The sequence below is a fragment of the Elgaria multicarinata genome, chromosome 4, assembly GCF_023053635.1.
Source record: "Elgaria multicarinata webbii isolate HBS135686 ecotype San Diego chromosome 4, rElgMul1.1.pri, whole genome shotgun sequence".
NCBI classification, from domain to species: Eukaryota; Metazoa; Chordata; class Lepidosauria; order Squamata; family Anguidae; genus Elgaria; species Elgaria multicarinata.
In genome coordinates, this window is record NC_086174.1 from 33,982,450 (window position 1) to 34,007,076 (window position 24,627).

At 39.1% G+C, this 24,627-nt stretch overlaps 1 protein-coding gene across 1 annotated transcript in view; it reads right to left on the minus strand.

Annotated features, from left to right (window-relative positions):
* USH2A (usherin) overlaps positions 1-24,627 on the minus strand; it is a 594,633-nt gene that overhangs the window by 414,275 nt on the left and 155,731 nt on the right. The window contains exon 21 of the mRNA XM_063125387.1: positions 1,634-1,764. Within this exon, the coding sequence (XP_062981457.1) occupies positions 1,634-1,764 (131 nt within the window). The remainder of the gene's footprint in view (positions 1-1,633; positions 1,765-24,627) is intronic.

A 24,627-nucleotide genomic window follows, 5' to 3' on the forward strand; every position in this document is an offset into this window, starting at 1 on the left:
AACTAAATACAAATTTCCATAAATTTTCTTCTTGGGAGGGGAATCACAAACTGTTGTGGAAATTGGACAGAATGGATTTTATTTTGCTGTCTCTGTTTATTGGTTACATTTGACACTGAGACATATATGCATTTCAATGACATGTATTTATTCTCTCACATATTTGTTAGGGATAATCACCTGAAAAACATTAACTACAACTTTGAAACTGCCTAGCTTACCAAATATTGTATTTGAGATTGGCATCCATTCATTGTTACTAATAAATTTATGAAAAGGGGGGGGAGTTAAGCACTGGAAAAATTTCCACCACACATCCCTGGAACTCTGGGCGGGGGCAATTTTGCCTTTGCTGTCGCCCTGGTGTAGATATTCAGCAGTGTGACGGAGGGGGGAGCGGAAATGTAGCAGTTTACTGCTAAAGTTCAACAGCAAACTACTATGGAAGCTTCAAAAGGACAAATTTTGCTTGCTTCCCACTTTAGCAGAAAACTGCTAATTTGTTTTAATTAATTTATTTATTTATTGCCAGTGGTAAGTCAGTACAGTAGTGGCAGAGGTCACTGGGGATTGTGGGACCTCAACGGGAGATGGTAGAAGCGGCCACATGTAGCCCACTCCTATTCTAAGCCCTCTGTTGCTCCCAGTACGAGTTCTTCATTTCTAAATAAAGCAAGGGGCTTCTTTACTTAGGATGATCTTGCAAAGACAAAGCAAGCTCAGCATGACAGTTGTGCACTCATCCCAAAGGGATCCTGCTAAAGGTGTAGAAACTATGCCAGCTTCTTATGAGAGGATGATGGCTTTCCTTGCACCTAAGAATCCATTTTATTCTTATTATATTTCAAATTTCTACATAAGATGTGTAATTGTCATTTTAAATTTCATTGGCCAAAACTATAGCCTTATTTGTATTAACCTGTACAATTTTAAAGATGTACATTTAAAAAAAAACTGAATTGGTTACTAACGTTTAAATATGAATTTTATATACTTAGGAAACCATTTATTTATTTATTTATCTCTTTATAACATTATGCTGTGTTATAATACTCATATTATATATTGTGTTGTGTATGTGATCTATTTGTATATTTTCTATATTTATAATAATAAGACATGAAAAAAGCAGTTTCTTTATAATGCTTCTATTTTGCCAAGTTCAGGCTATTTTGGTTGCATCTATCTCTTTTACCAAAATGGGATACATATCTATGAAGAACCTCTATTATTTTTCATAATAAATAGCATTTAATTTCACTGGTTATTTAAATTGCTTTTTAAAAGAATGTCCTCAGTTTGCAGAGCTTGAGGTTACATTACTAAAGTTTTGTTTTGATCGTCAAAGATGTTAAATTATACATTGTTCGTGTCAGTATTTCATAGAGGACAGACAATTGCAATTCTAAAATTTTCAGTCAATTTCGTTTCATAACCTTTGAATACTTCAATGCCAAAGGAACCATAGGTGTTTCGACACTTCTCCCCTAATAAACTCTGCTACATACAATTTAAATGAATCCATTAATTTCTTTGCTAATAATCAGAGAAAGAATAAAAACTATCTCAACATATTATTAAAGGCATAAAATACCTCTGAGATAGGCAACATCACTATTTCCCAATACTGTACCTGTGGATCAAAGAGAAAGTAAGGACGTCCATTTCGCAACTGAAGTGCAATATATTCCTCTTGATTCCCAGGTGAGATGGAGAAAAGTATTAAGCCATCAAGTTCTGTAGTTCTAAAACTTACTTTAATACCTGGTTAGAAATCAAAAGGAAAAAATTTACCTCTCACTATTTAATGCATTCATGACATGCAAATAAATCAGTCGGCTAAGAAATGAAAAGCCAGAACTATGATCTAGGGGGGAAGAATACCATAGACATTGTCATTATCCACATTTGAAACCCATGATTCAATTTAAACGACAGTTGTGAATAAGCTGTAAGAGTTATACACAAAGACCCTTTTCAAGTGTTACCTTATCTCAGGTCATGGAACTCAGGAAAGAGGGTTTAATAGCACTGTGTCATGTAGGAACTTGCTTTCAAATAAAACCTGGGATCTCCCAGTTAATCATCCACTTCTTCCTTGAGTAAGAACAATAGAGGGAACGTGTGATCCTCAGCCACTGCAAGCTGGCCTCATGCTTTCTATTGTCAATGCAGTGTGCACAAAATAAAATCACAGGAAGATCCATCTCCTCTGCTAGTCCTTTATTCCTGCCAAATTCTGCTCAGATACATTTCCCATATATGGAAGAGAACGGATATAAATGAAAATGAAGAAGTTACCATAGGTTGAACTTGACACAACATTTCTTTGTGTCATATTACTGTTTACTGATCCTGTTTTTGACATCTCAATAGTAACTTTCTCCCAAGTTTTTTTTGGGGTTGGTTGAGTCAGCCAAACATATACCAAGAGAAGTGAAGAGAACTGGGAGTTGATGCCCATGGGAACTGACAGAGCAGGTGGCTAGGTATAAGAAATTCCATAAAGTTTGGTTTGGTGTTTTGGTGTTTTGCCAATATCTCTCCTCACCCAGAGATAGAGCATCGGTGCATATAGAAACTGCAAGCATGAAGTTTGCCCAACCCTGACCTAGTGCACAGGGTGAAAAGTAAACATTCAGTGAGGACTGTATTGGCACAATTATGTCACCTCTGTATCGAATATTGGAATTATTTGCAGGATTCCACATTGTTTTTGACAAGGGTACTTATGATTAACAATGTGCTCTTACTTCATATACACTGATACTCATGTCCTTGTGATTCCCTCTTAACACAGAGCAGGCTAATTTATTGGGTTTTACCCAGCTGTATCAAATGAATCAACTTCTTCATATTAATTTCCCCCTTCCTTTGTGAGGCAGAAAATAATAAGTAATGGAAGCTTTCCGTGTAGACAGAATCTATTATGAAAAATTAAAGAATCATAACTGCAGCACGTATTCATATTACATAATGCTACTAATTATCTCACGCCACAAGCAGTTTCCTTTGACCCACATACTTTAATCATGCCACAGGTTGTCACCCAGTGCATCACAATGTACTCACAAATATTAAGACATTCACTTGAGATAATGAACATCAATCATGTTATTAAAATAGCTGTTCAGAGCTATATGACAATTGACTTTGAATAAACATGATGGGGATATAATCAAAAGTCCTTTTTATGTTCCAGTAGCGTTTCAAAGGGCTTGGGACAGCAGAAAGAAAAAGGAGGATTGGAGGGAAAAGCAGGGGAAATTGCCCTCAGGATAATGCCATGCTTACTTAATTCCTGATTATTTCTTTATTTATATTTACCTCTCCTAAACTGAATTTCTACTAAATAGAGAAGGGAGCTTAAAAAGCAAATTAAAACCATCATTAATAGCACAATTATATACTTGTCTATTTAGAAGTAAGTCCACTAAACTCAATCGGAATTACTCCCAGGTAACTATTTAGGATTGCAGTCCTAAACACACGATAACAGACATGAAGTAAAAGAGGTAGGCTAAATGGAAAACAGTCAAATAATTGCCCAATAGTTCAATAACTTATATCTAAAACTTGACAGCATTTGTACTGGCATATTTGCTTACGGCCTTGGCGTGACATCGCTGTGTGAGGTCACTACAACTTAATTCCCAATGTGGTGCCTTCCAGAAGTTCTGAACTGCAATTTGCAGCATTTCCATCCACCATGAAAAGCAACAGACTGGGGAAGATTGACATAATATTTGTTTTGTAGATAATATTATAGTATAACCATTTTAGCCTCCCCCACCCCCATTGGTCTACTGAATGCAGCTGAAGTTGCATATGTTACTGATCCGTATTTGAAAACAAAATATCCAGAGACACGCACATACATATCAGAAGATATCTGGTTAAAAGATCTACATAGGACGTTCTCTCTGGATGAAAAAACCAGCAGGTATTCTGATTCAGTCCTTTGTTATGCTCTGTTATTGAAGGCAATGATTATGCTTAGGGCAAGAATAGCCTCTGCCACCTCCTGCTTTCTTCCCCACTCCTCCTCAAGTTGCACAAATTGCGTTTTTGCAAAGCTACCACAGTACTCCAAGGTGCTTTCTTCGAAATACATCTGACCCTGGATCAGTTCAAACAATTACAGCAGTGGGCACTGCTTGTTGCTCTCAGGCACTCGACTTTTAATCATGGTTTATCTTGTCTATCTGTAATTGAGATGCCCTAGATTATTTCATGTAGGGAAGATGCAAAAATCCTTAAGTCTGTAGAGCCTTCAGAAGAATAGTTACTGCACATGATTACAACTTTTTTCAAAATCATGAGCATTAAATAACCACCAACATCACAATCCTATACATGTTTACTACCACTGTGTTCAATGGGGTTTTCTTCCAGGTAAGTGTCCATACAATTGCAGCCCAAGGCAACCAACATTCTTTATAAGGGGGCAGTGGAGAGAGAACCAAGCAAAATTAAGTTTCCACTGGAAAGTATAATGATTTGAAAATTGCTCAAAAAGATAGCAGAGATATAATCAATGTTCAACATTTAAATAGTGATTGTCAAGTGACTTATTTATTTATATATTACATTTTTATACTGCCCAATAACCAAGGCTCTCTGGGCAGTTCACAATTAAACAGCACACTGCATGTTTGAATAACATATCAACCACCACAGACAGAATATAGGGCTCTGTTCACACATTCAGTCATGGGACAGCAAGTGCAGAGCAAGAGACATGCAATTGAGTGAGTCACGTTCATGTGCATGGATGAACTGAGCTGAACTGACCCTTGCTAATGAGGACATTTACTCCTTCCAAGACATGGCAGTCTCTCATGGACCACAATGAGTTAAGGGCTGGTTTGCATGTTACAAGTGGGATAGAAAACAAGCTTGAAACAGCCTTCATGTCATGGCTAGCTCAAGATGTAGCTTTAAAATATGGGGCAACTTATTACATGGATTACTCATACTCACTTCAGAAAACTGGGCAATTCTCATGGGGAGTCACTTTATATGTTACATCACATTTGGCTTGTATCAAGGAGCTACTACAGGAACCATCATATCTAGGAGAGCCCTTCATTGAGAACTTTTGAATATTATTATACTGAATGAAGGACGGATGATTAAAGACCTCTTTGTCATCTTTTTCTAGCCCTTGCCTTAGGCTTGCTTTGCCACTGAACATCTTAATAACCTCCTCATTTCATGTGTTATATTTCATTCTTTAAATCATTCTCAACTTTCCATGTCACGCTGTCATACACTTTGGCTGCGTTCAAATCTCATGGTAAGCTAGATTTCAGAGCTCATGCTAAGCCTGGGTCAGAAAGTCCATGGCTTGTTTAGGTGTTCCTGCGGGCAGGAGGGGGGGGACAGGTGGGAGTAATAGAACCGCATGCATTAGAACATTGGCTCACTCATGATAATGCAGAGTTCTGGCTTACCATGATATCCAAATGCAGCCTCTGCTTTGCTGGATGGCCTGAGGCTGAAGGACTAATCTTTTGACTCAGTGCTTTTGACTCAGGTATTCATAGAAGGTTCTGCTGACAGACATCCCATAGCTGCTGTTCTATACCCTTGTCTTTGGGAGTGGAGAGCTAGTGATTCTTCCCTGGAGTTGATATCAGTGCACATATACTGAAGCTAAATTGACCCTGATATTAATAGAACCAAAAACATTCCTAAAGCTACTTGGCTAGGAACCAAAGAAGTGCCAGCAGAAGGGAGTCACAGAAAGGAATGTTCCTGCCCCCTCCACACCTTGAATGTCCCCCACCCCCGGTGTAAAGCCTCTACTGAATGGGGTGTATGGGAAGGGAGGATTGCTAAAAATCAGGCACCTGTGAATGGCATCCCTTGAGATATTTTTAAATGCTCTCTGTGATACAAATTTTGGGCAAATTTGAAATTACAACCAATTACCTGCTTTTCGTTAGAATCATAACCATACTTCAAAGTACCAAACACTTATGTAAGTCAATCTAAAAAGGTAAACAAGCCTAAATACTGATGAGATGGATAGATGGGCATATCAAATAATGAATAAAAGCATAAAAATAGTATATACATCCAGACTTCCTGGATCAAGTAAATCATCTTGATTTAGATTCAGGGTACTTCAAGTACTTTATGCTATGTTAAAATGACTAATATGATACCTGTTTTTATTTTATTTTTTTGCCACCCCATTATACCCATTACTGGTAAAACAAACAGGACATTTTAGCTTTAATCTTCTTACTACATAACCCAAATAACTTCAGTCATGTTTGCATTAATGTTGCATTAATCATGTTGTTGCGTATTAATGAGTTTTCAGGCTATGCTAATTACTGTCATAGATTCTGCAGCAGCCCATTAAATATACAAATTACAGAATTAAAGAGCCAGAGCTCTTCATGATTAATCTTTAAATGGAGAAAAACTAATGATGTCTGTACAAAGTTTCGCTCTACTTTGGGCTGAGTGAGCCCAATGAGCAATCAATTAGAGTATTTGAGGAATAAGAAACACATAAGATTCCATAAGGTGGGTGGGTTTTTTTTTTACACAGTTATTTGAAACAGATATTGGGGATAAACCCTTTCCACATTTTCTGTTATGCAAACGTTTATAACATCTTCCAATCTTTAAGACTTTCTTAAGTGTCTACAGGTTTACATTCATTATTATGTACCCACTGGAAGCAGCTGCCTCTGTATGAATATAGTAAATCAATCTTTTCTTTTTAGCAAGGACACCGGTCCTGTTGCTCTCTAGTTAAGAAGATTTACAGCAAACCTTGGTGAAAACAAAGGCGAGATAAGTTTAGAGTCATTTGATAAGATTTGATGTATTAGAAGCACTTTCCCCTCCTAGCTCCTGAATGATGTTTTGTTTAGGAAGAGAACAATGGGTAGTGGTTAGGGACTGTAAATTAAGAGAGATGGATTCTGCACCAAGTTCTGCCACAGACACAGCGCAGAACATTAGTCAAGTCATTTAACTTCTCCCGGCCTAATTTCATGGACCATCTTTAAAGTGGAAGTTGGCACTCTTGGTGCATCTCATTTCCAATATATTATTTGGGGTGGGGGAATAATGCAGTGCATATGAACATTTTATATTATTTCAAAAATAATTTCATTCTGTAAAACCAGTGTGCACACAACTTATTTTTTTTACTTACTTCTGGAATTACTGACTTCTGTAATCATTGCCAATTGGACCACATAAAAGGATAATGGAAATAATATTTCCTGGGAAAAACATCGTACGTAGCAATGTAATATCGCCACCTGGAATACTTTACAACTAAGGCAGATTCACATGGGCAATACAGACCCTAGTAACAGCAGGGGAACAGCCTATGCACCATTGTCATGCTTTTGTAACAGCTAGGGATGGCCGAACTCCCTGGAACCTGCCTCACCTGCTGCTTGCCAGACCTCCGCCAGCCGCCCAACCCTGTTCCCCCATTCTGCAAGTTGCCATTTGGCATAACAATGGTGGCTCAGCTATTTTTAACATTTGCATAAATGGTCAAATTAGACCATTTACGCCTGTAATTTTGTGTAATTAGGGCTATTTACAGCCGCCATTTTATTCAAATGGCTATTAATATAAATAGCTGAGCCTGCTACTCTTACACAAAATGGTGTCTCGTAGACAAGCAGAGATCTGTAAAGCACTCTGTAAAGTGCTTTTGTAAACTACATTGACATCTCTGATAAAAGCAGTATATGAGCATAATAAATAAATAAATAAATAACCACACACCATGAGGAAAGCTTAGGGCAGAAATTAATTTGGACAAGAAACTTATGTTTGCAGTATTGGTGCAGATCTGAATCCTACTCATACCATCAGCAAGCTCACAACTGCCTTGTCATTGTCTCACATGGTTGGATTTCAGAACAAGTTTTGCATTCCCATCTCCATCCTGCACAATGTACACACTGCTGAGATTACTGTGGGATTCTTAAGAATTGGAAGGACCCAATAAAAGGCCAAGGTTAGATCCATTATACATGAATGCAGAAGCCTATTTCACTTTTGCTGCTTGATGGAGACATGATTCCCCATAATCTCGGGAAGCATTTAAGGGTGGGGCTAATTGTGTATACATCTGCTCTAAAGAATCCCCAGAGATAGCCCAGGTTAAAAATCCAAATTTAAACATTATAATAGTAATAACAGCAGCTGCCATTATTATAGCTTTGTATGTTTGGGCAAAGAGAGAGAGATGACACTCAATTACCCACCCAGAGAGCTTCGGCTATGGGGTGGTATATAAATGTAATAAATAATATCCTCACAGCAATGCAGTGCCTTGCTTTTTATTTTATTTTATTTTATTTTATTTGCTGGATGGCATCTCTCCATTTTGCAACGGTTGTTGTTCTTTCCTTAACCCAAACATGGGAAGAGGAGAGGAATGGAAAAGAAAGCTTGAGACACAGTTACTTGTAGCTACTTTGGGGACTGTAAAGAGCTGGAAAAATCACACAAGAGTCTCTGGCTACAGAGCTGACTTACACCTTGCACCACCAGGACAGCTTTCAGGCTGAAAGCATTACTGTCCCTGTCTCTGGTATGATGCAACACTACCCATATAGTGACCAGAGTTGGAACTGCAGCTGCACAGTCCACCCAGGACCTTGGGTTCTGAAGAACTAATAGGGCCCTAAGAAGTTCTGTGGGTTGGATCCAAGGCAATCTGCTAGCAGAATGAAAACTGCTAGTAGAATAGATTTCCTTTCCCACTGCACCCCCACCGCATGGACACTTTGGAAAAGATTTGGGACACATATGGGTGCAAAGGCTGCAAAGGGAACAAGATGATGGAGAAGTCCTGTTGTGCAAGCTGTGCATCCTATCTTGCAATGTTGGATTCAGGCCCATATAATTAATGCTACAAGCTGCTTTCCTCAGTCTAGATAACACACCATACCACATCTAGTAACTCTCTTTGTATGGTACCTGACCTCCAGTCTATGTTTCATTACATTCCTATCTCTGGCCCTTTGGTTGTCATTTGCCCAACTCAATCACCAGCCCACTAGATATATCTTCTGCTACATATTAAGAGTTCAAATCATAAAGGCCTTAAGCCATCTTGAAGATGTCCAAATAAGTAACTGGAAGTCTATGATTTCCATTGTTAAGTTCAGTGTTAACTTGTGTTTAATATTAGCTCCAGTAGTACAAACATTGCACGGACAAAAAGTAATTAAACTGACTGAGGGAAAACACCATGACTGGAACAGGGTAAAATACAAATACATCAAAATTAAAGTCAGTGTAATGATCTGAAACCCAACAAATTCAGACAACAAGTGCTCCAGTCAAGGGAGAATCTGAACACATAAGAATAGAAGTGTTGAAGGTGTACAATAAAGTAGAAATTCTGCAGCAAGTCAGGCTATGTATTGATTATTAGGCTAAGCACCTAGTGAATAAAAGATTAGGAGTGATCTGAGACAGATAATAAGCCAAAGTGAAAGTGTAGGATCATGAGGAATGAAAATGAATGTGTGCTAGAAAAAAAAACTTGTTTCGAAAACTCTTCTCCGGCTTAGAAATACATTTCCTTGAACCCATTGGCCTTCCAAACATGGACAACCACAGGAAGGAGAAAGGGGGACAGTTGTACCCCACCATCTGGATGAGCCATAATATCCAGATCCCCAGACATCTTAAAAAAAAAAAAAGCAAATCCCAAGCCCTTGTAGAACCCAAAATGTGAAAAATGTACAGCCACTATTCTGCCCATTTGTTTTGTAAGCAAAAATAGTCTGTCCCTGCCGTTCAGGGTTTTCGCCATTGGCGTGCAGACAGGGGGTTCAGCTGAACCTCCTAATCCGCCGCCGTCGCCATGTCTGCCCTGCCTACGCCATAGCAGAGGCTGCAAAGGCCATTTCAGGAAGCCCAGAAATGAGGGCCTCTCTAGGCACTTCCAGGGCTTGTCTGCACTTCTTCTGGGTCGTCGCTATGGCGATAACCCAGGAGGAGCCTGAATCACTGAGCAGCAGTGCCTAGACAGGCCTCTCCAGGCTCTCCCTGGGCTCCTAGAGGCTTCTCCTTGGGCAGCAAAATGGCGCCGGCCGTGCAAAGGGATCAGCACATGAGATGGGCTGGTTGGAAGGGCTTGTTTCTGGAGCCCCCGCCCCAACTTGAATGTTAATTCCTGAATCAGAGGAGAATCAGAGGAAAAAATCCCCTCCTTCTCCCTTTGCCTTGGAACAGGTAGTATTTGTGTTTCCGCCCTTCTTTCCTTCTCTCCACAAATGCCAATAATTTGACCAGGAGAAGCAAGGATAAACCATCTGCCTTTATTTTTCATTTTTTTACTATCCTGTAGTAAACATGTAATATTAATGATTTTTTAAAAATTAATAATCCTCTGAAACCTGTTCATGATTTAGCTTCTCTCAATTTGTTAATGAATTCCAATATACTTTCCATTTTTATAACTTGATATTTTGTGTTGCATCATTTAGAAGAAATAAAGAATGATCAATGAAGGGCAGGGATGTGAACATTTTATTTTAATGTTTCAGTTCAATAGGAGTCCTTTTTAAATTTAACTAAGAGGAATGAAGAGTTAACAAACGTTGTAAGGAATCCTTTTGCTTTGTTTCATCTATCCATTGATGTTGGTTCATTAAAAAAATCTGTTGCATTTGCAGTTTCATTTCATTTCATTTTTGTTTAAAATGCATGTAAGTTAATAGTCAGTGTGGTGTAGTGGCTGAAGTGTTGGACTGGGAGTCAGGAGATCCAGGTTCTAGTCCCCACTCAGCCATGGAAACTCACTGGGTGACTTTGGGCCAGTCACAGAGTCTCAGCCCAACCTACCTCACAGGGTTGTTGTTGTGAGGATAAAGTGGAGAGGAGTATTATGCATGCCACCTTGGGTTCCTCAGAAGAAAGAAGGTGGTATATAAATGTAATAAATAATAATAAAAATAGTCTTTCTAGGCTGTCAGAAGGTAGAACTCATGAATGAAACATTTTATATTATGACATAATCCATGATACAGTCTTTCCCCAACCTGATTGGATTTGTTGGATTCCAGCTCCCATGATGGGAGTTGTAGTCCAACAGATTTTGAAGGCCACAGTTAGTGGAAGGTTGCAATAGTACATTTGTTGCTGTCATGTGCTTGATTGATTTTCAGTTTCAGTGTTTTTATGTTTCATTGTAAACTGCCCTAGGAACTTTCCTGTAGGGTGCATGAACCTTTCCAGAGGAGTAACTGTCTTAATCTGTTGTAGCTTCCAAATTTCTACTGTGAAACATTCCCTACACTCCACGCACCAGGAGTTAATTCTGGCAGTTCACAATAAATGGTAATACTTGCTGTTGAATTCTAAGGAGGTTATAGGTTATCTCTTAGGAACAGAGAATGCTGTGGTCAGGTGTAAATTAATTTTCTAGGATGCTACAGTAATTTTTTCTTGTAACAGAAACTTTCTAATTGGAGCTCTTTAGGAAAAAAAATACTGAAAACTGGACAGATATTTTCTTTTCATGATCCCATCTCTCTTCTTGCTTTAATTCCTTTCTGGTTTTTTTGGAGGGACACTGGCAAGTTTGCAATGTTTAGGAGAAAATCACATTTTATTCCTGTAGTCATGCCGGTGTGATAAGTTAAAGGCACAATCTTCTGCATATTTAGACGAGAAAAAGTCCCACAACTCCTAGAATCCCCTAGCATAGCTGGCTAGAGAATACTGGGAGTTTTAGGGCTTTTTTCTGTCTAAACATGCATAGGATTTACCTTGAGTGAGTTTAGAATGGGAAACTCTGCACATATATGGAAACATGAAAAAAATGAACAGGGTTGCCATTATTATTATATTATTATTGCTGTAGCATCAGAAATGTAGCAGCTGTGCAATGTGGAAGTGAAATGATGCATTTTAAGATATAAAAGGGACTGTAAGACCATTACATCCAGCATCCAAAATTGCTTAACAATACCATTGTAAGCTGGTGCCTGTCAGGGCAGAGAGGTGCCCACCAGTCAAACACTGCATTTTGCCATTGTAGGCAGTGAGGCTGCTTGCAAGGGGTGAGCAGGTACCCTGGCTGCTGACATGTTCAATAGAGTGCCAGAGGCCTTCCTCACCTGTTGCTTCTTCCAAGCTAGCTCAGGTTTTGCTGCCCAAAAGGGATTTGAGCACTGATGTTTGGACTAGAGGGCAAGGTAATATGTGAGTGCATAGTGTAGCTTGGCTTGGCTTGGCTTGTTTGAGTGTGTCTGGGTTTCCTCAGTTCTAACAGCATCTTTCTGGAGTGCACCTGCTAGTTGCATGATCCATGAGGCCAGGCTCTGGTGAGTGCATAGTCCTCCTTGACAGAAGGGGTTTGCACTTGCTAAAGTAATGCGAACAGATGTGAAGAAGCAGAGGCACACCTTGTTCTTTTGTGTTCAAAAGCCATCAAGTGTCCTGTGGCACCTTGAAGACTTGCAAACTATGTTCATCTTGTGTGTGACTGACAATGTGCTCCACAATTGTAGAAACCTCCCCCTCTTAACAACTTCCCCCCTTCTCTGTCAATGATCCGGTTTTGTGTTTCTAATTATGTTTATGTTAACACTTTGGGATTGCAGGCCCTATTGCTGTCTTTATATGTGCCTGTTTATCACTTCAGCCAAAAAGTAGTATTCAGAGTCTCCGTTTTAAAATGTGTATTTTTAAAGTACAGATTACTTGTTAATTAAAAAAATACCGTTTACTTCAGTTTTCGTTTATTTTGTTTGTTTGATGAATGAAAAAAAGTCCTTTATTACTGTATATTCAATCAATGTTTACCTTAAATGTTCACCTTAAAAAATGTTTACCTTAAAAAAAAATATCCCTGGTCGAACCACCTAATGAAATGTGCTGCGCATGCCTATGGTTTTCGCCAATGAATTAAGTCATAGCAATCTTTGATAAACCCACTCTTTGGAAAAAGAACCTCCTGATTCATTGTAAAGGCTTGGAGGGAGAAGGTGTTCCCTGGTGGGAAGTGACTGCTGCCTCAAAAAACCATTTATTTATTTATTTTATTACATTTATATACCGCCCCACAGCCGAAGCTCTCTGGGTGGTTTACAAAAGTTAAAAACAATGAACATTAAAAACAGATAGCCAGGATTTTAATGTAGCTGAAATTGGACAGTAGTGTGTCTATTCAAAAAGAAAAGGAAGGCACAAAGATCTATGTAACTCAGGTCTTATTTAAAAAAAAGTTTGTAAACATTTTAATAATTACCCTTACGGTGCATGCAAATAAAGTTCAGCATCATCATCAGTCAGGGTACACCAGTCCTGCAAAGTAGCCTAGTGTTACTTTAAGTTGGTGGTGGGCACAGTGTATGACAAGTCTGCAGTGTAGTCCAGTGCTGTTCTCCAGGCTCCTGGTGTGTTGGATATTTTAGGAAAATTCAGAGGCTTGGGGGTGTGATGTTGATTGATGAAGCAGTGCAATCTAGAATGGATGTGTGTACATTTCCTTAAGAGAATGTGCAAAGTTTTAGTTCTTGCAGAAGGCCTACGTAGGGCCTCTCTCTCTCTCTCTCTCTCTCTCTCTTTTTTTTACTGCAGGTATTTTGGAGCTGAGACAGTGTATCATCCTGCTCCTCAGAACCATTGTAGTAATAAAGAACCTTGTTGTGAAGGCACCTGAGTGTACTGTGTGGTGCATATAGATAGAGCAGAGCCTAGTAGTGGAATGTAAGCTGAGCTCGTCACACACACACACACACAGATATGAAGGGTCATTACAGGGATGAAAGGGGTCAGGGAGAGAATTGAGGGATTCAGCTGTAGGTGGAAAGACATTTCTTGGACACCAGATCTACCTATTGAGAAACAACAGACGTACACATGGTATACAAATTTATCAAAGTAGACTTGGTAGAAAAATGGTGGACCTTTGATTTTATATATATATTTTCTCATGGATTGCCATGGCTACTTTTGTTTTTGTTTTTTACATATACAAAATGTGCAACCATGAAATGTGCAGTTCCAGGAGGGGAGGGGAACCAATGTAGCTGTATCCTCTAGTGCAGAGCCTACATTGAGCAGGGGGTTGGAGTAGATAAGTTGAAAGGTCTCTTCCAACTCTATGATAAGGACAGAAATACCATAAAATATCCAATAAGACATCTTAAGACTGCTGTTCTATTTGTGCATTTGTTTTTCCCTTTCTTTCTTTCTTTCTTTCTTTCTTTCTTTCTTTCTTTCTTTCTTTCTTTTAATATCCATCACTCCAAAGAAATTTTAGTTGGAGTTCATGATGCCTCTTCTGTGAAACTTGACTGGAATGCTCTTCTGCATTAGTGTTGTCAAATTACCAGGATCTTCTACCACTTTGTGTAGGCTTCTAAATGTTTCTTTCTTTCTTTCTTTCTTTCTTTCTTTCTTTCTTTCTTTATTACATTTATACCCCACCTTTTTTCCTCTAAGGAACCCAAGGTGGCTTACATAACCCTCCTCCTCTCCATGTTATCCTCATAACAATAACCCTGTGAGGTAGGTCGGTCTGAGAATCTGTGGCCAGCCCAAAGTCACCCAGTGGGTTTCCATGGCCGAGTGGGGACTAGAACCTGAATCTCCCGACTCCCAGTACAACACCTTAGCCACTACACCACACTGGCTCTAAATGCCATGGGATACAATTCTAAGGAAGAAAGCATGAGCAGACACACAAGGAAACTGCATAGGTGTGTTTAGAATTGCAATCACATACAACTGTGCAGCTTTGTGCTCCCTTCCCAGCCTCGAAAAAATTCCCACAGATGCCCATGCTGCCAATATTCTGCTACATGGGATGTCCTCTTACTAGTTAAAATGGAAGTGTGACCATACATTTCAGCAATAGGAAAAGTTATTTGATCAGACTACAACGAGACAAAGCAAAAGCTCAGCAAAAAAAATCCAGCAGGAAATTCAGTAGGAAATGCAAGTCATGGCAGGAGTGCAAGAAGATCAAGTACATCCAGCCTAACCCAAACTTTCAAAGCAGAACAACAAACTCAGCAACAAATCTGCCAAATGCTAATGATTCAACGAAGGAGACAATAATTGAAAGTAAGAAATATACAATATTTCATCCAGTAGTGTTTGCTGTGCCATTTCCCCTAATTATTCTTGACATGGTGACCTTCTTCGGTGGAGATACAAAACAGTTTGCATCATTCAGAACAAATAATCTCACTGAAGTTTGATGGGAAAGCTATTTGGTGTGAGGACTGTAAACAAATGTGAACAAAAGACAACAAAAGCCCTTCAAGTTTCTGATCACATCCTAATCATCCTAATCATAATTATTTATGTTTATATAGTTCTGATTTTATCTGTGTGGCACCCTGAGATCCCAGTGATAATAGGGCTGGATACAAATGTTTTAATAAATAAATAAATAAATAAAATAATCAAATACAGATTTTTTTAAAGAACATACATTGTGCCAGCTGACATGCTGCCAGCTGACCCTCCTTTTCCTCAGCCTAGTTAACTGGGTCCTGTTCTGATCTTGGAGCTAAAGACATCACAAGATAACACACACACACACAGGTGGTTTATCACTATGTACAGGTTCAGTCTTGCTAAATGGAAGCTTAACGACTACAAGAACATGAAAATATAATGGACAGCTGTTCTCCAAGATATCTCGGACCAGGCCATGATAAGTGAGCAGCAATATCTTAAATTAGGGTGGCTGTGTGTCCCACTTTACAGAATACAGTCCACTAGGGCTATCAGTGGACAGTCCTTGATTTGAACTCATCCTCTATTTGAAGGGCTATCCAATCTAGATTAAAGGTAAAGAACCATAAGAAGGAAAAGTCTTCAAGTTGCCCATCAACTGTTAGCACATGGACAGAAGGCCTGGTCAGACTACCCCACTATGGTAAGAAATAATAATAATAATAATAATAATAATAATAATAATAATAATAATATAAAAATAATAATAATATATTTCTTACCTGCCTCTCCCTCTGAATCGAGGCAGGGAACAACATTAAATACAATATAATGTATAAAACTAGTTAAAAGAGCATATAAAACCAATACAATATTAAAATAACTATCACAACATCTTAAAATTCATTTGGGTAGGACTACCGGAAGAAACTAGTCTTTACGGCTGTCTTAAATTCAGAGAGTATTAAGGTGATGAATCTCCTCCGGCAGGCTGGGGGCGGCAGAAGAAAAGATCCTCTTGGTAACAATTGTCAATGAGCGTTGTGGCTGACTGAAGTAAACCCTTCCCAGAGGACCTGAGTGTGAGGGGCGGATTGTGTGGGAGAAGGCGATCCCACAAGTAACCTGGACCCAAAGCATGTTTAAAGGTAACAACCAACACTTTATACTTTGCCCTGAAACTAATTGGCAGCCAGTGAAGAGATTCTAAAGTTGGTGTAATATGGTCACCCCTAGGTATACCATATTACATGTAGACAAATTATAATTTAGAGGGATTATTTCTAAATTTTCATCTATACATAAAATCAACATGCAAATTTCATGCAAATTCATGCTGACCTTTGTCCTTGTTTTGGTGACCCTCGCTTGAATGGAACCCAGACGCATTATGGCCAGATCTACACCTTGTGTCAAATCATTGTGAATGTGGAATAAAAAGCAGAATATAACACTATGAAAGTGGTGTATGGAATGCGGATTGTGGCCCCAAAGTTATCAGTGCGCTTCAACATCACTATAAAGCAGTAGTGTAGAAGCTTTATCACACCATCGTTATACTGTGCAATCACTGTGAATTGCGTGCAAAGGACTCTGAAGTTTTCCAGTTTATAATCTGCTTTGACTGTGAAGTACTCCCATGCATCCTGCTTTAATTGTGCTATAAAGCCAAAAGCCCCGACCTATTTTGCGACTAGTTTTGGAGCGAATCATTTGTTGTTTTCCGAGCGGCCACTAGGGGCGCAGGAGTAGGATTTGATATAGTTAAAGTACAATTTATTTTATTTATTTATTACATTTTTATACCGCCCAATAGCCGAAGCTCTCTTGTAATTGTTTACAAATTAAACAAATGCTTACATCTGTGTAAGTTTTAAAGATAAAGACATCAAAAATGGCACAGTAATAGATATTAAGGAGAGCTTTAAGCATACTAAATTTGAATCAGATTGGGTCATCCGTTGATTTGTAATGATTTTTTTACATTTTCCCCCTTAAACCCTTTTCCTGGTATGCAAAGGATGTTAGGAGCGCTGCCGCCTGGAGTGTGATTAGCCAGCAACAACATCAACAACTTAGCACTGTAGGGGATAATTTGAGGGAAACAGGTACGTGGGATGAAGCTATAGGTCTAGCCATTGGCAGCTGAAACGAAATCAGCTGATGATAATTATGCCATCCCCTACCTATATGGAGACATGTGTTAGCATTTTGCATTAGCTGAACCTTCAGAGTTGTTTTTCAAGGGCAGCCCTCCATAGAGTGCATTACAGAAGTCTTAGAATAGGTTTATTCTACATACCCTTTAGTACTGCATCTGCTATTATTTACAAATTGTGTGGATTAATGTCAGTGTTATCAGTAAAAGGTTAAGAAAAATGAGGATTCAAACAAAAACTCCTTGCAACAAGCATAATATTCAACTTCAGAAAAATGGGTCACTTGCTTCAACAACAACAAAAAAAAAACCTACTGGTTTTCAGCAAGGCAGACATTTTAGTCTGTTGCTGCAAAATCAACAAGAATTTTGAGGTACCTCACAGAGTAACAAATTTGTTACTCTGGTATAAGTAAATGTTCATGGGCAGTTCATCTAATTCAGACTGTAGGAACAGGAGTAATACAATTCCGTTACAGGGAGGGAGATGATCTTAGCCCTGAAGGAGTTGTGTGCAATTCCATCTTATAAGTATTTAATAAAAAATAATAACTGATTTAATAGGACTTAATCTCAAGTAGGTGGTCATGGGATTGCAGTTGTTGTTGTTGCTGCTGCTTATTACCATTGTACATGGGAATAGATAAGATGGTTTGTGATCTACAGGCAGGGACCAATAGACGAGATGCAAAAAGAAAAATGAATGGGAAATGAAGATGAAAAGAAGCATGGGAACAACAGCAGTTTTTTCTCTGGCTGATGGACAGGGCCAGGTTGGTCTGAGTTCCAACTTTCTCATAACTTGGTATAAGTTTGCAGTCTCAAGCATTATAAAAGGCTAAGTGCAGTGCATAGTTAAATTATAGAATTCACTACCTCAAGATGTAGTGATGTGGCCACCAATCTGGTTGGCTTTAAAAGGGGGTTGGATAAATTCCTGTAGAAGAAGGCTATCAATCGCTACTAGTCCTGATGCGATGTGCTACCTCCAGTATCAGAGGCAGTAAGCCAGTTGCTAGGGTACATGGGAGGGAGGGTGCTTTTGCACCCATGTCCTACTTGTGGGTTCCTGGTCAACAGCTGGGTGGACTAGATTAGGGTGACCATATGAAAAGGAGGACAGGGCTCCCGTATCTTTAACTGTTGCATAGAAAAGGGAATTTCAGCAGGCGTCATTTGTATATATGGAGAACCTGGTGAAATTCCCTCTTCATCACAATAGTTAAAGCTGCAGGAGCTATACTAGAATGACCAGATTTAAAAGAGGGCAGGGCACCTGCAGCTTTAACTGTCGTGATGAAGAGGGAATTCCACCAGGTTCTCTATATATACAAATGACACCTGCTGAAATTCCCTTTTCTATGCAACAGTTAAAGATACAGGAGCCCTGTCCTCCTTTTCATATGGTCACCCTAGACTAGATAGACCCATGATCGGATGCAGCACAGCTCTTATGTTTTCATGTACTATGGGCAGTAGCGAAAAGTGCTGCTGTTGCTGCACTCACACTCAATCTGTTAGCAGGATTCACTGCTAACACAAAGTAAAAGAAACCCTGGAAAAAAGCAGAAATGCTTCTTTCCTGAATAGGACAGGTCAATGGAGCTTCCTTTGGCAAGGAAGGAATGCCCCAAAGTTATGGAAATGACCGCTTCCACTTGTTTCTGGCTGCCCCCAGGAACTGTTGACTCCCATTGCACTAGCGGTGGGCCCTGCTAGTGCATAGGAAGAATTGGATACTGAGCCTGATTCACATGGGCTTGTGCTCCTCCTTAAAGAGCGGGTGCATAACTTTGTGGTATTCCTTGATCCAGCATTGTCACGGCTAAGAGTGCTTTTTAAGAGTTTTGGCTAGTTCATCTGCTATGATTGTTCATGGACAGGGATAATCAACCATGGTGATTCATGCTTTGGTATCCTCTAATTGGATTACTGTAATGCACTGTATGTGGGGCTGCCCTTAAAGACAAGTCAGAAGCTTTGACTAGTGTAGTATGTGGTGGCTAGGTTGGTAACCAGGACTGCCAGGTAGAATGTGTAAAATCACTTTATATTATTATTATTATTATTATTATTATTATTTTATTTATATAGCACCATCTATGTACATGGTGCTGTACAGAGTAAAACAGTAAATAGCAAGACCCTGTCGCATAGGCTTACATTCTATTAAAATCATAGTAAAGCAATAAGGAGGGGAAGAGAATGCAAGCAGGCACTGGGTAGGGTAAACAGGCACAGGGTAGGGTAAAACTAACAGTATAAAGTCCAAACAGCATCAGGTTTTAAAAGCTTTAGGAAAAAGAAAAGTTTTTAGCTGAGCTTTAAAAGCTGTGATTGAACTTGTAGTTCTCAAATGTTCTGGAAGAGCGTTCCAGGCGTAAGGGGCAGCAGAAGAAAATGGACGAAGCCGAGCAAGGGAAGTAGAGACCCTTGGGCAGGCGAGAAACATGACATCAGAGGAGCAAAGAGCACAAGCGGGGCAATAGTGTGAGATGAGAGAGGAGAGATAGGAAGGAGCTAGACCGTGAAAAGCTTTGTAGGTCAACAGGAGAAGTTTATATTGGATTCTGAAGTGAATTGGAAGCCAATGAAGAGATTTCAGAAGTGGAGTAACATGGTCAGAGCGGCGAGCCAAGAAGATGATCTTAGTGGCAGAGTGGTGGACAGAAACCAACGGACTGATGTGAGAAGAAGGAAGGCCAGAGAGAAGAAGGTTGCAGTAGTCCAGGCGAGAAATAACCAGTGCATGAACAAGCATCTTGGCAGAAGAGACAGACAAAAATGATCGAATCCTGGCAATATTATACAGGAAAAAATGACAGGATTTAGCTACTGCCTCAATATGAGGCATATTGCCTCAATATGAGGCAATATGAGGCAAGCAATTATATTGATTAGGAGCTGCACTGGCTGCCTATCTGCTTCTGAGCCAGTTCAAGGTGCTGGTGCTTACTTTTAGTGTGCAATCTTATGCTGATGCCTGTAAGTCTCTGAACTCAGAGGTTTATGGGCACCCTATGCAGAGTGGGGGGAGCAGTGAGGATAATCTTCGCCTCTGTGTGTAGTGACTAGGACTGTTCCCTTAGGCTGGGGAAAGGAGTGATCAATCGGAATCAGATTCTGAAGCAGAAGAGATAGTGCCAAAAGCGTACCAGCCTACACGGTGAGTGGGGGAGGTGACTCTCATGGGCTCTTCACCAGCTGGGAATGAACGTTCGCCAGACCTTATCTCTGAAAACTTTAACAACACACAGTCTGTGGGAAATCAGTGTTCTTCAGAGGGGGAGGGCACTTCAGGGCTAGCTGATCTTAGATTACGCCACAGACTCAAATGGGTAGAGCTAAAGGAAGGCAAGAGAAGGTCAGCCCAGCTATCTTCTCACCAAAGGCTTCTTCAGAACCAGTCTCCTTGAAGTCAAAGCGTTCTGGGAAAAGACTTTCCATTTTTCTTGAAAGGACAATTGTCTCACTTAGTTTGTATAGTTTTTACCTAGAGGAAAGTTCCTAGAGGTTAGACTCTCTTCAGGTAGGATAAAAGCTTGGGCACATCAGAATGGGAAGGAAGGAAACTGGGGAGGCTTGAGATACATTGTGCCATGGCTTCCCCAGTCCTTACCCCTCCATGCTCACTGGAAAAGCCTTTTGCCCCCTCTCCGAGCTCACCCTTGTGCTGTTCTTTCCATGCTGCATGTGAGGAGGATGGAGCAGCGCTGTCTCTGACCTCAGATCCAGGAATCCAAATTATCCTATGTCCTCCCCTAGATTCTGTCTAGGAGCCATAGGATTGCTCCCTTAAAGTCCTAAATGGCTTTGGACCCAAATATCCAAAGTAGCACCTCACCCTATATTAGGCTGCCTATGTCAAGATCATCAGGGAAAGCTCTTCTCCAAGTACCTGGGAACATTATGTCACAACAAGGGGCAGAGCCTTCTCTGTGGTGGTGACCTACTTGTGGAATTCCCTCCCCATGGAGCTGTGACTGTTGCTAATAATGCAATGTAAGCCTATGCGGCAGGATTTTGCTATTTTATTGTTTTACTCTGTACAGCACCATGTACATTGATGGTGCTATAGAAATAAATAATAATAATAATAATAATAATAATAATAATAATAATAATAATAATAATAATATGATCTGACTGTATTGGTTGTTCTGTCTTTGGCCTTATGATGCTCTTTTCGTTGTACATTGTAGAACAATTTTGATCATAGTCTTGTAACTATAACAAGCAGAATAAAATATTTAAAATAAATAAATAAATAAATACTTGGCTGGATCATGCCCAGTGATGATAAATTAGAGCAGCACTAAACACCCCATACCATTTGATGTTTTATTTTGTTTTTTAGATTTGTAGTAATAAATTTGTTTACAAGAACATTTTGCAAGATGACTGAAGTTATAAGAACAGTACAATAGCAAAGTCTACCTGGGGGAAAACCTCATTCCACTGTCAATATTTTCAGACTGATAAAAAGCTGACCAGTGTTATCTGCGCTTTGATGAACAAAACAAAAGGCATAAAGTCATTAACATTAATGGGGTACCTAAATACTCGTTTTCTGTACTGGATATTATTATTATTATTATTATTATTATTATTATTATTATTATTATTATTTTCCCCCAAGGTCTTAGATGGTTTTTTCCCTTTCATTTTATGATTGCTCTTTTTTCTATTATGTTTATAATTCCTTTTTTCAAAGTTTGAATTATAAAGTAAATTTGGCAAATAACCTGAGATGAGCGATATTCCATCTTAAGAAGAAGTAAAAAAAACACCAACAAGATTTATTACAGAGCTCCACTGAAGTGCCTGAAATACTGGGGGAACGCAGAATTCCTGCTTTTATAAAAACATAGATAAAGTTGGCTGATATAATATCTTCAAGCAGAGAGATTACCTTAGGCCTGAAGCACGCCTGATAGGTGCTCAAGCCTCTGCCATCTATAGTGTGTACTTGAGAATAGCTAATGAAGTGGTACTTTGTATGAAGAGGCAGACCAGATAACTAAAGAGCAATACTCAAGTCAAGCTGAATAATATCAGGGCATTAAAAGTGAAATTATATTGTACTTAAATGGGACTCCCAGTGGTCTCCCATCTAGGCACTGATCATATCTGCACCATCTTAATCTTCAAAAATGCAGTAACCAGAGATGTGCAAATAAGCAAAACTCAAGCTTTCCAGTGTTCCACAAATTCCACCATGAAGCTCGTTCCGACTTATGTCTGTCTCAGATTTATTTTTTATTTAAATAAAATGTATGAGACTGTGAGCGAGCGTTAGCATTTCCCCCCTACTTTTCACATGAAAATCCATGTACACATTTTTCTCCCATTGATTGAAGTGTTTCTGTGCATTTTTCAGTAGTACACTTTTTTCCATGAACATTTTTCAAATGTACACATTTTTAGGATGTTGTTGTGTGAATAGCATCATAAGCTCAGAAATATAAAGACACTGACTGCAGCATTTGGGTCTGTGTTTGATTCCAGGTGGTGTGAATTGGATAAATTCTGGTTAGAAACAAACTGAAATGGAAGTATCATATATCCCTAGCTAAAACTCAGAAGGAGATAAGCATCCAAAGCAGGTCACAAAGGAGAGAAACAAGTTCTCAGGATGCAAAATAGATTTATTGACAAGAAGCCTGATGCATTTCAACCTGTCCTTTATTTTAAGCCCTTCTTCAGGCAGTAGAATTGTCAGTCGCTAATAGATTAATACTGGAAGCAATTCTGCTGACACTTACTTCTACCCTCTGAAGGCCTTGAAATAAAGGAGAAGCCGAAACGCGTAGGGCTTCTTGTCAATAAGGTTACCATATGGAAAGGAGGACAGGGCTCCTGTATCTTTAACAGTTGTCTAGAAAAGGGAATTTCAGCAGGTGTCATTTGTAGGCATGCAGCACCTTGTGAAATTCCCTCTTCATCACAACAGTTAAAGCTGCAGGAATCCTGCCCTCTTGGCCAGATACAAAAGAAGGCAGGGCTCCTGCAGCTTTAACTGTTGTGATGAAGAGGGAATTTCATCAGGCGCTGCATGCCTACAAATGACACCTGCTGAAATTCCCTTTTCTAGACAACTGTTAAAGATACAGGAGCCCTGTCCTCCTTTTCATATGGTCACCCTATGCTAGCAGATTTATGTTTGTTTAACATAAACAATAAATATATTCTGCATCCTGAGAATTTATTTCTCTCCTTTGTGACATACATCCCTAGCCACAACATTATTTCCAGATCATTCACATTAGCAAAGCCATTCAACTAGTAGACATAACTATTAAACTCTTGGTATACTTTGGAAGACAGACTTCAAGCACAGTACACCACTAGCCCTGATTCTAGGGAAGCTGCATGGAAACTCACAAAGCAGTTGCGTTTCTAGATGCAATATTTCCATACAAATTTGCATAACATTGAGTCTGACTTCAGGATATTCTCATTTTTAGCACTACATACTTTATTAAAGATCCTTAAGAGTAATTCCAAAACTCACTGCTCTGGTAATAGACAAGTCTTCAGCTCTATAGGCTAGCTGTATTGCACAAATGAGCGCCTTATTTAAAATCTTTTAATTTTGTTCTGTTTTAATTAATTGAAATATATTATGAAAGATGTATGCATAATCTTTGATTCCCTTAAATGTTTAATGTTCAAATTGCAATGGCCCTGGTGGCTAATCTTTCCCCCCTCTTTCTCCCTTCACTCATTCATGCATTTATTTGCAATGTTTAATTAAGTCACTGTAATTTTGCTCATTTTTAAAAACAGGGAATAGTAATGCTGTGAAAGTGTGTCTGGATTATAGTGATAGTCAGTGATTACTAGATCAAAGAACTTGATTAGATCAATACAGAAGGCACCTCATCATCGATTAATAGCTGGTGCTATAAAAATCTAACTGCTTACTTTGTGAGAAAAGCAAGTGGATTTAACAGGCCAAAGAAGGTGCACAATTATTTAAATTAAAAGCATATCTGCTTTTAGCCCACGAACTAACTTTTTCTCATCCTGAATGGTGGTAATTAACCAGCCTAAAGAGATATGTTAACATACTCATAAAGGCTCTGAGAGTATTTTTCCATCAGCAGTTTTAAAAAATCAGGGATTGTGATTACAAGCTTCTCTATTTATGTTCTCAATTAAATATAAAATATTACAGCTCTTCAATCCAGATGTATAGACCTCACCAATTTCAAGCAATTCCCATTTAGAGGCAGATAGGACTGAATATTTTTACTTTC